Raw genomic sequence first — 14,191 nt, 5'->3', positions numbered from 1 at the left:
GAAATTAGAACTGCAAGGCCTGACCTCATTTCTGAGACCTACTGAGGCCTACTAGGCCTACCGGTCCTATCTCTACCAAGACTGTCCCCTCCAAGATTATCCGTGGACTAATCTATCCCCACAGACTTCCCTGACGGGTGCCTTTCACAGAAGGGCTCATCTGGCCCAGGAAAAACTATTATAGCCCCTGTCTCCCTGTTCCTGTCGGCCCACCTCTCCGGCCCGCACCGCGGCTCCTTCAAGTTACATCGCAGCAAAGAACAGAGAAAGAGGGGCCCCCGGTGCTCCCCGAGAAGGTGCCGGTACTCAAATTTACTCCTACTACTATCCCCGGTAAGAACCGCCGCGGCCGTTTCTTTTATTACATTGCCGCCTCAGCCAAACGAGTTTCCTTCCTACTGCGCATGTGCAACAGCCCCACACCTGGGCTGATAACTCCGAGGCGACAGGGACAATAGCGGCAACCGGAGTACTGTTATTAATTCCTCCACAACCTCCGCTGACTTCGAAAAACCCTGTGGCCCCTACCCGCACTCAAAAACATTTCCTCCTACTAACCGGGACCCCCCACTGACCATCGGGAGTGAGGAGGAAATAAGGAGAATCTGCTGCCACGGCTAGGAGGCTAATTATACAAGCCGGCACACAGGCGCATTAGCCACAACCCCGCCTGTCATCCCCGTCTGCCGCGGGTAATTGTAATAAAAAGGAGGCTAAAACATTACCGCTCCCAACTCCTTCAGATCCCGGGGGATCCTTCCCTCCTCGCTGGACATCAGTGGAGAGCCACCCGGGTTGTCTGCAGCCTCCAGTATCCCGACATCAGAGCGGAGTTCACCGCTGACTAAGAGATACCTCAGTGCGCAGGCGCGCACACTCCTTACGCCAATTGCGTAGCTTACGTTACCCGGCTGCGCAAAAAACGTAGCTTAGGAAAAGAAAAAAAAAAAAAAAAAAATGAGCCAGAATAAATCAAATAATGTTAAACAAACCAAAATTCCGGCCCCCTCGGCCTCCTTATCCCCTAAAGGGGGTGGAGACAAGGGGGGCAAATCTCATCCGGCCTCGGACAAAGTCAACACGATCAGCCCCACTAGATCCAGGACCCCACATAAAATCGCTCCCAATATGGACACTTCTGTCTCCACAAAAAGAAGGCACCCAGGAGCCCGAAACGAGAGATTCGCACCTCTAATCGACCATAAAGAAGACTCCGATAATGATTCATGGGCCTCATCTCCGAATTCCAGCCCAGCAAAATCCAAACCAAAACTGGACTCCCTTGACAAAGCAAACCTTGACTCTATTGAGCTATATATGACCTCCTTGGCTGAAAAAATAAATAATCTCAAAATTACCCTGGAAGCCACCCTCGAATCTCAAATGAAAATCTTCCAATCTACATTTGAATCTTTTAACAAAAAATTAGAAACCCTCGAATCCAGGATTGTCACAGTAGAAAAGAAATCCGAGGAGTCAACTAACGAGAGTCACCAAATCAGAACAGAGATCACCCAATTGAAACACAAGCTGGCAGACCTGGAAGATCGCAGCAGAAGAAACAATATAAAAATAAGAGGGATTCCAGAATCCGTTACCTCTTCCAAACTAGAAGACTATGTCCAAAAAGTCTTCAAAAAAATCGAACCGACTCTCTCAACCCATGATACCATCATTGACAGAATACACAGACTACCAAAACCGGCTCACCTACCTAAAGACACCCCAAGAGACACAATCCTTCGAATCCATTTTTTCCACACCAAAGAACGAATCCAAAATAACATCAGAGATAATGGAGGCTTCCCAGACCCATATTCCCATCTCAAGATCTTCACAGACCTCTCAAAGCACACCATAGAAGGAAGAAAAGCTTTTCAAGATATCACCATCCCCTTGAGAGACAATGGTATTCAATACAAATGGGGCTTCCCCCTTAAACTCCTGGTCCTCCACAATGGCAAAACCACAGTCCTTTCCTCCATAGAAGAAGGCCACAGATTTTTGAAATCAATGAACATCAAACCCAGGAACAGACCAGCTTCATCCCAAGACTTCAAGACTCCGACCTGATCACCCGAGCGGTCTTAACCACCACAAGACTTTTTTCTTTCTTCCTCTTATTTAGTAGGACACACAGTATTTACCTTTTGGGCCACTAATTTTGTCATCATCATTTAAATTGCAAAGATGGACTGCAGATTCTTTTTTCCTGTCAAGTGCCCTACTTGGCTGGGATGTTGGTTTATTCCTTTTAAAGGTTGTTTTCGGGATTTTCTCCCACGGACTTTCCACCGAGTTAGAGAAGAGTTTGCCTAGGCAACCTTCTCCTGGTGGTCCCCCCCTGAGTTGAGCAGAGTTCGTCGCAGAAATCTGCTCCTGTTGGTCCATATAAGATAATTCTGACCAAATTTGCTACAAATTTGTCTAATTTGTCTTGTTTTTTCCATTATATTGTGTTTCAGTTGCAGCCAATTCAACCTCAACTTTATCCATCCGTGCCTAAACTTCTTCGTCAGCCACAACCCAACCGAGTTTAACAGCATCACAGGTACCTTCACAACCACAAAACACCACTCTGACAATGAAAATAAACCTGGCCACGTACAACGTCAGGGGTTTGAACAGCCCTAGGAAGCGCCATGTAATACATTACGAGGCCAACAGGCTGGGCTCCGATGTTGTGTGTCTTCAGGAAACGAAATTTAAAAGAGAGGCCCACCCCAACTTTTCCCACAAAAACTTTCCCCACATATATGAATCTTCGGGAGTTAAAAAAAAGGCAGGAGTTCTTACTATGATAAAAAAATTCCATCAACTTTAAATTCATAGAAGAACTAAGAGATGAGAAAGGCCATTACCACATTCTAGTTTGCAATATCAATAACTCAACTGTCACTATTGTAAACGTCTATGTCCCCACCACAGGTCAAATCAGATTCTTAAACAAACTTCTAAAGAAAATCAACCTAATAAAAAAGGGTTCTTTAATATTCGCGGGAGATTTTAACATGGTCCCAAACGGAAAACTGGATTCCTCAGCCCCCAATAGACACAAGGCAGAAACACTAAACAAATGGATATATCTCAATGAATTCTTCGACACATTTCGTTCCATAAACACGACTTCAATGGAGTACACTCACTTTTCAGATGTCCATCACACTGCTTCTCGTATTGACCTAATTTTAACCGATGTCTTTTCACTCCCCAAATTTACTTCCATTTCTATCCGCCCTAAAACGATCTCTGATCACGCTCCAGTAGTAGCTACATTCACCCTCGGCCCTGCTACCAACCAACAATTTTTATGGAAGTGTAACTCTTCTTTAATTAATATCCCACATTATAATGCAGAGATTACTACAGCCCTCCTAAATTACTTCAAAGAGAACAATACTGAACTTTCTAACTCTTTTACCCTGTGGAATGCCCACAAAGCTGTTCTAAGAGGCATCCTAATTAGAATATCCTCGAGACACAAAAGGGCAAATAGAGAGAAAATAACAGATCTCCAGAATCAAATCAAAACTAAAGAATCAATGATAACTGACAACACAAATTCGGGTTCAGTTGTACGTTCGGAACTCCTCAAATTACGACAAGAGCTTAAAGCCCTGATATTCTCGTTCCATGACTCAGCAGTTAAAAACAACCGCTTTAGACTATATCAAAATCTAAATCGTCCATCGCGTTACATGACTAACATCTTGAAAAACCATAGACGGAAAAACAGAATCGACACCATTCTTTCCCCTAAAGCTATCCCTCTGTCCCACCCACAAGATATTGCTAACTCCTTTGCCACATTTTACGAAAATCTCTACAATATCAATCAAAACTCACCCCTCCCCCATCCTAATCCTCTAGATATCACTTCTTTTCTGGCCAAAATTAACCTCCCGAAACTAGATGAGGATGACAGATCTTTTCTGTCATCCCCCTTTTCCGAAAAAGAAACTCTAGAAGCCATAAAACACCTCAAATCCTTCAAGGCCCCTGGCCCCGACGGATTTACGAATAATTACTATAAAACTTTTGCCGAAATCCTCACTCCTCACTTGACGAAAATTTTTAACACAGCCTCTACTGTGGGTTACTTCCCTAAGGAAATGCTTGAGGCCACCCTAATCCTTATTCCCAAACCCAATTCAGATACCACTCTTATGAAAAATTTTAGGCCAATTTCGCTAATAAACACAGATATCAAACTTTATGCAAAACTACTATCAAACAGACTGAATTCCATACTCCCCAAACTGATCAATAAAGATCAAATCGGGTTCATAATCAATAGACAATCTACAGACGGCACCAGAAGATTGATCAATCTTATAAAACTCATCAATAAACACAAAACCAAATCCGTCATAGCTTCTCTTGACGCCGAAAAGGCTTTCGACAGATTAAATTGGGATTACCTCTTCGCCACCCTACATAAATTCGGCTTTCACCATGAACTAATTACGAGCATTAGAGCATTATACACCGACCCAACGGCCAAAATATATGTTAATAACCACCTTTCAAAAGTTTTCCAAATATCCAACGGCACCAGACAAGGATGCCCACTTTCCCCTCTTCTCTTTGCCCTTAGCAATTGAACCCCTAGCTCAATCTATTAGAGACAACCCAGATATCCAAGGCATCAAAGTAGGGGATAAAGAATATAAAATTTGCCTTTTCGCTGACGACATTCTCACTTTATCAAACCCAATTAAATCAATTGTTAAAGTCCAAGAACTTCTGCAGAAGTTTTCGGACATCTCCCATTTCAAAATCAACATAACAAAATCCAAAATGCTAGCATTTAATCTGGACAACACTCTAACCAACTCTATTAGTTGCTCATGCCCATGGAGCTGGACTACAGATTACATCACATATTTGGGAATCAAATTCACAAATAAAGTCCCTTCCCTCATACCTCTAAATTTAAAATCCCTCACAGAGTCCATCTCTAAAGACCTAAACACATACGGGGAGAAAAACCTCTCCTGGTGGGGTAAAATTATAATTTTTAAAGCCTATATCCTCCCCAAAATAATCTATTTCTTTAGATCTCTCCCTCTACCCATTTCCACCTCTGCCCTTACCAGTCTTCAACTCATGACCAACAATTTCGTTTGGAACGGAAAAAAAGCCAGAATTGCGAAAAATGTTTTATATGGCAACAGGAGATTTGGAGGAGCTGGCCTTCCAAATATTTCGGCCTACTACTCCGCATTCCTTGTCAAAAACAGTCTCCACTGGTGGTCAACCGTGGATCCTCCGGCATGGGCCGACATTGAAAAGGCTCTAAACAACAACAGATCTCCTTCTTTTCTCGTTCTGGAATCCATCCTTCTTAAAAAGGTTCTCTCCACTACTCATCCAATCTTTCAAGCTACCCTGGAAGCTTGGAGACTCCTAGCTAAACAAAAAAGTAGCGTCAAGAATACTGCCCCATTAGGGTCTCTATCTCTCGTTGTTATAGCGTCTCTTTTTGAGTCAGATCTACCCTCAATCTGGTCTGACCACGGTATCAAAAAATTCAGAGACATTTACGGACACAACCACATCTATCCCTTTAGCGATTTGAAAAATAAGTTCAATATCCCATCATCATCATTTCTTGACTATATTCAACTAAAAGAAATAGCAACCAAACTTAAAAAGAAAGACGCAAAACCCTCTGAGCCTTTCTCCAATCTCATTAATAACATAAACCACTGCCTTTTCTGGAAGATTTCATATATTTATATGTGGCTCAATAAGTGCCACGAATTTACCAAAACAAATAATATAATCAAGTGGGAGACGGAACTTGGGATAAATCCAGGAATAGAGGACTGGGAACAGGCATGCTCCTCCTCCATGTCCGCCACGTTATCCATGTCTCTCTTGGAAACCCACCAGAAAATTATTTCACGTTGGTACTACACACCAGCCAGATTAGCCAAGATATACCCTGAGATCTCCCCATTGTGCTGGAGAGGATGTGGACATCACGGGAATCTTTTTCACATATTTTGGCACTGCCCAGTGATCAAACCTCTCTGGAGAAATATTTCTCTCCTAATAAACTCCCTTCTTCAAAAACCCATCACCCTCTCTCCCCAATTGGCCTTGTTTTCTATTACCTCACAAGAATCACTCCAAACACTTTCACCTCTAATAATTCTCATCCTCCTTATTACCAAAAGCTCCATAGCTTTTAATTGGAAAAGACAGGATATTCCAACAATTGAAGATATAAAGGAAAAAATCTCCTTACACAAATCTTTCGAACTAAAACTAGCCACTATTAATGATAATATTAGCCTCTTCACTCATAAATGGCACAGATGGATTACATTATTTCCTACAAGCTAATTTTATAGCAATTGCTGCACTGATATTTTGTTGTTTGTTCTTTGCTCCAGAGACAATCTGGCTTGTATTAAACATATTATAGCATGGTTATGGTTATAAAATAACCTAGTCAATCATATCTCACAAATATTGTTATATTAATAAAAACCTCTTCGGACCAACTGGTCCTTCCCCCCTTTCTTCCCTTCCCTCCCCATTCCTCCCACCCTCCCCCTGAGACCTTCCTCACTATTGTAAAACTCTCAATAAAATTGGTTTGAAAACAAATACAACTAAATAGGGGCAAACTGCCATAGTTTACTTCTGCCATTTTGTCACAATTTGACAGCAAAGGGAGATTTTCAGAAAAAATAAGTGTGATTTAATCAGTAAATGTGTGGCCAATATGATATCCCAGCTTCATTTTTTATTGAGGGTTACAGAGGGTAGCAGTTGAAAATAAGAGTGCTGTTTCACAGCTAAAAGGTTGTTCCAGTTAGCAGAGAAGCAGCAGAGCAGTGACGGGGAGGAGCAAGGAGGCCGAATTGAGAGGCGTCACACTAGTACAAAACCCTTTTCACACTAGTTTAAAGGAAGTCAAGAGACCTCCAGTCCACACAGCAAGTCATGAAGCAAATGGGTAGTCAGAGTAAAGGTCCCCATATTTAGGCCGTGGGCTAAACACATCAATATCGGCGGCCAGAAGTCAATTTGTATGGGGCCACCTAACTCTTCCCTGACAGATTATGTTGCAAGCAGTTTGAATTTTAACGCCTAATCCTTTTGTTATTAAAGAATTAAGTACCGGTATCTAACAAAGTGGTCTGGCAGGACACGTCTAATCACCCATTTAATAATATAATTTGGCGGAACCAATCTTTTGTGCGTAACGCGGGTTGGTGTGGCCTCTCTGCTCCATGTGCCAGGATTACCCTGTGGGGGAGTAACTAAGCAACTACTTGGTATTCACTAAAGCCTCTGGGGGTGAGGATAGACTTGACCACAGGTAGTCACCAGGTACCACTCCAGGGCAGTCCCTGGGTCATCAACAGGTGACTTGAGGATCAAAGACATGGGTACGAGGAACAGGAGGACAAATACATGGTCAATCCAGGGTCAAGACAGGACAGGATCAGAGTATAAAGCTGAAGTCAGGGGCGCAGAGATCAGACAGGACAGGTATACAAGCCAGGTTGATAACTGGAGAGACAGAACAAAAATAGGTCCACAGGATCCAGACAAGCACCTGGGAACCAACAATCTGACCAAGAGTACTGGGAGAAGCTGCCTAAAAACTCTGTGCTGCCTAGGGATTGGCTGGAGGAGGCAAATCCTGCACAACACAGCCGGGTTAAATTTCTGCAGGATCTGGCCATGTCTCCCTATAGCTAGGTGGAGACTCTCTATGAGTAGAGCTGGCAGTGAATACAAGGCAGCTCAGGGAGATGGTCTGCCACTGGAGAAGCATAACGGTAAACAAAACGAGTAGGGTACCGCTGAGAAGGGGTGAGAAACACCGGTGTAATACTATATTAGGAGAAATAGCCATTAGTGACGAGAGAGCGTGGTCGGATAAAGTGTTAGACGAGCATGCGCGAGTGCTAATAGAGCATCTTCGTCGTGCTCTAATACTATGTTTGAATCACTGTGGCTGCATGTCTTGTGGCTGTTCTAACAACCAGGCAATCCATGCATGTCTTGCAGTTGTCGAACAGCTGCAAGACATGTAGCCATGACAACTCAAACACAGTATTAGAGCACGCTCGTCTAACATTTTACCCGAGCACACTCGGTCATCACGAATAGCTATTATGTATGGAACAGAGGAAGCTTTAATGTCACATGACTCAACAATTAAAGTATGAAAAATAGACTTAAGAAATTACTTGCACCCACAAGATACAGGACAAGTGAGACGCAATGGTAAAAAAAAAAAAAAAAAAGAATGCTTTTCTTTCACTCTTTATCCAGTCCATTAACCAGGGCTGTGGAGTCGGAGTCGTGGAGTCGGTGCTCATTTTGGTGGAGTCGGTATAAAATGGACCGACTCCTAAAATATATAATAAATTGGGTACAGTAGTTCAATGCAGAATGTGCTGAAGATTTTTTCATAGGAATTTGGGAAAGTTATGAAATGTCCTATAAATGACTGTTCTATTCCTGATCTAAGGCTACATTCACACACAGCGTTTTTGCTGCTTTTTTTGAGGATACGTTTTTCAACTGCAAAAGCAGATCAGCTTTTTAAAAAACAGCAACACCTGAAAGGTTTTTGAGCTCATAGATAATGTTTTCAATAGCAAAAGCAGATTAGAAAAAAGCCACACATACTGACATGCTCATTCAGCCCAAAAACGGATCATCACAAAACAATGTGTCTGAATGTCATATCTTGAAACCCATTGACTTTGCTGGGATGCCCAGTCACTGCATTTTACTGCAAAAGATGGATCCGCAAAAGTGCTGTGTGAATCATGGCCGTAGCCAGCGAAGGGCGGGGGGGCAGCTGCCCCCCCTAGAAGCAGGGGCACGCACTTATTATACAGCGCCATTTATTCCATGGCGCTTTACATGCGAAAAGGGAAAATATAGACAAGTACAATAAACATGTGCAAGACAAGGGACACAAGTACAGAAGGAGAGAGGACCCTGCCCGCGAGGGCTCACAGTCTACAGGGATGGGTGAGGATACACTAGGAGAGGGGAGAGCTGGTTGTGCGGTGATTCAGTAGACTGAGGATCATTACAGGCTGTAGGCTTGTCGGAACAGGTGGGTCTTCAGGTTCTTCTTGAAGGTTTCCGTTGTTGGTGAGTCTGATGAGTTGCGGCAGAGAGTCCCAGAGTATGGGGGAAGCACGGGAGAAGTCTTGTATGCGGTTGTGGGAAGAGATGAGTGGGGAGTAGAGAAGGAGATCTTGAGAGGATCGAAGGTTGCGTGCGGATAGGTACCGGGAGACCATGTCACAGATGTACGGAGGAGACAGGTTGTAGGTGGCATGGTTAGGGTTTTGAACTGGAGCCTCTGGACAATAGGAAGCCAGTGAAGGGCCTCGCATAGGGGGGAGGCTGGGGAATAGCGGGGGGACAGGTGGATTAGTCGGGCAGCAGAGTGTAGGATAGACTGGAGTGGTGCCAGAGTGCTGGAGGGGAGGCCAGAGTGTAGGAGGTTGCAGTAGTCGAGGTGGGAGATAAGGGCGTGCACTAGTGTTTTTGTGGTTTCATGGTTGAGGAATGCGCTGAACCTATCAAAACTCACTTGTATGCTGCAGTGCTCCCGTCCTGCACCGGCTCCAGACTGCAGGGGGCAATCTCCCCTCCTCTGTCCTGTCTTCTGCTGTCTTCACCAGAGAGAGGAGGGGGAGGGGTGCCTGCCCTGCACAGGATCCAATTCCTGGGCCCTGAGCTGGAGAAAGTGAGAAAGTTGTGCACATACTGCAGCTGGCAATGAGATAGTCTGCAAGACGGACATGCTGGAAATCTGATTGGAAAAGTGACGAAATTGGTTATTGCCACCAGAACCCCTAATATTGATTCCATCTTGAAGAGACGTGCTGGGAAAGGGGCAATTGTCGATCAAGCCACTCGGTGGGGCAGCACTTATTTAATGATTGAGCGATTGCTTGAACTAAAACCGTTTCTTATAGATATGGTGAACCCTCAGGTAACCCTAAATGAAGGTCAATGGACACAGATGGCTGAATTGAAGGAATTGCTTAATCACCCATTTACCGTGACTAAAATATTACAAGCTGAGAATTTATCTCCTGGCATTTTCATAAGGGAGTGGAAGAACTTGCTATTTTGCCTGTCTCAAAGAGGAGATTTAATCGCAGATGGCATTTCTGCTTCAATGAGAGAGACACAGCTATTGGAAAATAAAATTTTTCTGGCAGCTGTTTATGTGGACCCAAATCATCGTATACTGCTTGATAATCAACAGCTTACTAAAGGAAAAGAAGCTCTGACTGAGGTAGCAGTTAGGATGAGTGGCCTACAGGAGGACTGCCAGGTGCAAAAGGACTTGGGTCCTGACAGTGTTACTGCTGCCATATCTTCATCCTCATCAGATGAGGAGTTTGACTTTGACAAGTATTTGGATGATATGGAGCAGGCAAAGCTTTGCCGCAAGGAAAAAGATTTCACTCCGTCTCCTATAGCCAAGCAGATTGACCATATTTCAGCAAAATGTTTCACTTGCTCTCAAAGAAATAGAAAAATTCAACCGTTCATCAAAACTGACTGTGCATGAGGCAATTCCTTTATATCCGGAAATTGTTAAAGATGTTGCCCATGTGGTTACCGCTTTGTCACCAACCCAAGTTAGTGTAGAGAGGTTGTTCTCTGGCCTTAAAATTATTAGGTCAGATGTGAGGTCATCTATGAAGGAGGCGATACTATTTCTTAGAACAAATTCATAGACTGCACAAATGTTATTTAGTATGTTTTTGTTGAAAACTGTTTTTGCCACTTACATAGTTCACTACATAGTGTATATATATATATATATATATATATATATAATCGATATTACATAGTGTTTTACATATTTACAATTTAGTACTGCTTTTTGTGTTCTAAAGTTGTATTCCAATAAATATATTATGTTCTATCTAAATGTCTTGATTATTGTATCATAAAAATGATTAAATATCTGATGTTCACATTGTACTACAATACATTTTCACTTAAATATAAGCAATATATGTTGGAGTCGGAGTTGTGGAGTCGGAGTCGCAGGTTTGGCTTACCGACTCCACAGCCCTGCCATTAACACATTTATTGTTTTGCTTGATGGAAATAAATCTATTCACAAACTCAGGGTTAATAAGCATCCATGCAATGTGATACCTTCCCAGTTAATAACATTAGGTCTGCACCCTTCAGCATCATCATTCATAAGGGCACATTACTATGAACAACCCTTGTACTAAGACAGAGCTTATCTACATAAAAATATATATTTTTAAATAATTATATCCAGCATGGAAAGTTAAAAGGAGCTGTCCACTATCTGACAATCCCAGCTTAAAATAAAAAACTGCTACTAGAGCTGAGCAAAAAGAGTCACAGGACCCTGACCAAGTTGATACATGGGGAGTGCCTGGAAGCAGGACCAGAGCTCTGAACCTCATCCTACCCTGGGCATCCCTGGATCATATCCTGATCTGCAGGCACCCACAAGAAATCACAACTTCTTATCAAAAGAGGTGTCAGGGATGCCGGCAGGTAGGATGAGGTTCACAGGACTCTGTCCCAGCGGGCCATGGACCAAGTCCATTCTGCTCACCCCCAGCAGCAACCAGACCAATGACGATCATTAGGCAGAGGTCACATGGCCAGTAATCATTCATTCGAAACAGATCCAGTTATCTTACCACAAGGTCGGGATCACACATGCGAGAAACACGGTTGAGTCTTGCATGTCAATACCCTGCACTGCTGCCAACACTTGGGAGCGGAGCGTGCGGCCGCATAGTAATACATAGAGCTGAACGCTCCGCTCCGCTCCCGAGTATTGACATGCGAGACTCGGCCGAGTTTCTCACGTGTGATCCTAAAGAAGGTGACCAGATAACATTTTTTTGTCCGCTAAAAGAGGGATTACAACTTGATCTGTTATTAAAAAAAAAACAAACATTCAATTCTATGGAAAACGGCTCCACTAACAAGCCAGTTTTCTGTTTGATTAATGGACATATGTATTTAGCCCTAGATGTAAAGTCACAATGTGACACTGGGATTCTCTGTCTACCCCAAGATACAGAGATAACGGATTCAGTCCTAGTGGCGGGACTCTTCACTGACCTCACAGTTATTACATAGTCACGGGGCAGCCCTCTTGCTACATAGTCGCGGGTCGTCCCGTTACTACGCGGGGCGCCTTGTTACTACATAGTCGCGGGTCGTCCCGTTACTAAGCGGGGGCGCCTTGTTACCACAGTCGCGGGTCGTCCCGTTACTAAGCGGGGGCGCCTTGTTACCACATAGTCGCGGGTCGTCCCGTTACTACGCGGGGGCGCCTTGTTACTACATAGTCGCGGGTCGTCCCGTTACTACGCGGGGGCGCCTTGTTACTACATAGTCGCGGGTCGTCCCGTTACTACGCGGGGGCGCCTTGTTACTACATAGTCGCGGGTCGTCCCGTTACTACGCGGGGCGCCTTGTTACTACATAGTCGCGGGTCGTCTCGCTACTACGCGGGGGCGCCTTGCTACTACATAGTCGCGGGTCGTCTCGCTACTACGCGGGGGCGCCTTGCTACTACATAGTCGCGGGTCGTCCCGTTACTACGCGGGGCGCCTTGTTACTACATAGTCGTGGGTCATCCCGTTACCATGCGGGGGTGCCTTGTTACTACATCGTCGTGGGTCATCCCGTTACTACGCGGGTGTGCCTTGTTACTACATAGTCGCGGGTCGTCCCGTCACTACGCGGGAGCTCCTTGTTACTACATAGTCGCGGGTCGTCCCGTCACTACGCGGGGGCGCCTTGTTACTACATAGTCGCGGGTCGTCCCGTCACTACGCGGGGGCGCCTTGTTACTACATAGTCGCGGGTCGTCCCGTTACTACGCGGGGGCGCCTTGTTACTACATAGTCGCGGGTAGTCCCGTTACTACGCGGGGGCGCCTTGTTACTACATAGTCGCGGGTAGTCCCGTTACTACGCGGGGGCGCCTTGTTACTACATAGTCGCGGGTAGTCCCGTTACTACGCGGGGGCGCCTTGTTACTACATAGTCGCGGGTCATCCAGTTACTACGCGGGGGCGCCTTGTTACTACATAGTCGCGGGTCGTCCCGTTACTACGCGGGGGTGCCTTGTTACTACATAGTCGCGGGTCGTCCCGTTACTACGCGGGGGTGCCTTGTTACTACATAGTCGCGGGTCGTCCAGTTACTACGCGGGGGCGCCTTGTTACTACATAGTCGCGGGTCGTCCAGTTACTACGCGGGGGCGCCTTGTTACTACATAGTCGCGGGTCGTCCAGTTACTACGCGGGGGCGCCTTGTTACTACATAGTCGCGGGTCGTCCAGTTACTACGCGGGGGCGCCTTGTTACTACATAGTCGCGGGTCGTCCCGTCACTACGCGGGGGCGCCTTGTTACTATATGCGGCGTCCCAGATGCCTACAGGATGCGCCCACCACTCTGCATGGCCTGGCTGATCCTTGGCACTGGATGTGTCTGCAGCCCGGTACAGCTGGCAGCCTGGAGCGTGCATGCTGCTGGTTGTGACAGACAGCTGACAGCCATGTCTGCTCCATTCCCATCCGCAGTAACATCTCCCCACCTGCAGGCACCGGCGGCAGCACATGGAGCAGACCAGGCCGCTCACCCCGGGCCCCGCCACTCACAGCCGCGGCCTAGCGCCCACTAGTGACTGGCAGGCCGCACCCGTCCCCCGCACACGGCGCTACGTCCCAGGTGACAAGGCTCCGCTCTGTGCGGCCTCTCACCTGAAGTCCTTGTCGCTGGACGTCATTTTCTCCAGCAGGTTGGAGATGTGGTATGAGGCGCTCGCCATGTTGCCGCTGCGGTTGCCTCCGCTGATATCGCTGCTGAATCCTCCCCCGCCGGGGCCCCGTGCGTGCGCGTGGAATCCCCCGGTTCCAGCCGCAGACAAGGCTCCTTGCAGCAGACGAGGAGAGGGCCGGGCGCGTCCACGATGCTGTATCCGCAGGCCGCCTGCCCCGTGTACGTGAGTATACGTGAGCGTCCCCGGCTGTCCCCGCCCAGATCCGCTCCCACAAAGTCTGTGCCTGGCCGCAGCGAGGCCTCCAGGGAAGGGAGGAAATACACAGCGACCCCTCCGTCTCACGCAAAGCCCCGCAGCCGAGGCGGGGCTCTCTGGAGGGGA

At 46.0% G+C, this 14,191-nt stretch overlaps 1 protein-coding gene across 1 annotated transcript in view; it reads right to left on the bottom strand.

The window, feature by feature from the left end:
* Nucleotides 1–14,156, bottom strand: part of CAND1 (cullin associated and neddylation dissociated 1) — a 48,108-nt gene extending 33,952 nt beyond the window's left edge. Inside the window, exon 1 of the mRNA XM_073555481.1 lies at nucleotides 13,791–14,156. Coding sequence (XP_073411582.1) covers nucleotides 13,791–13,858 — 68 coding nt within the window. The 5' untranslated portion in view covers nucleotides 13,859–14,156. The remainder of the gene's footprint in view (nucleotides 1–13,790) is intronic.
* Between the last annotated feature and the right edge of the window lie 35 nt (nucleotides 14,157–14,191).

The sequence above is a fragment of the Dendrobates tinctorius genome, unplaced genomic scaffold (assembly GCF_039654945.1).
Source record: "Dendrobates tinctorius isolate UK_male_01 unplaced genomic scaffold, ASM3965494v1 ptg000224l, whole genome shotgun sequence".
Lineage (NCBI taxonomy): Eukaryota > Metazoa > Chordata > Amphibia > Anura > Dendrobatidae > Dendrobates > Dendrobates tinctorius.
Note: the sequence above shows the minus strand (reverse complement) of the source record. Positions and strands in the feature narration are given on the sequence as shown.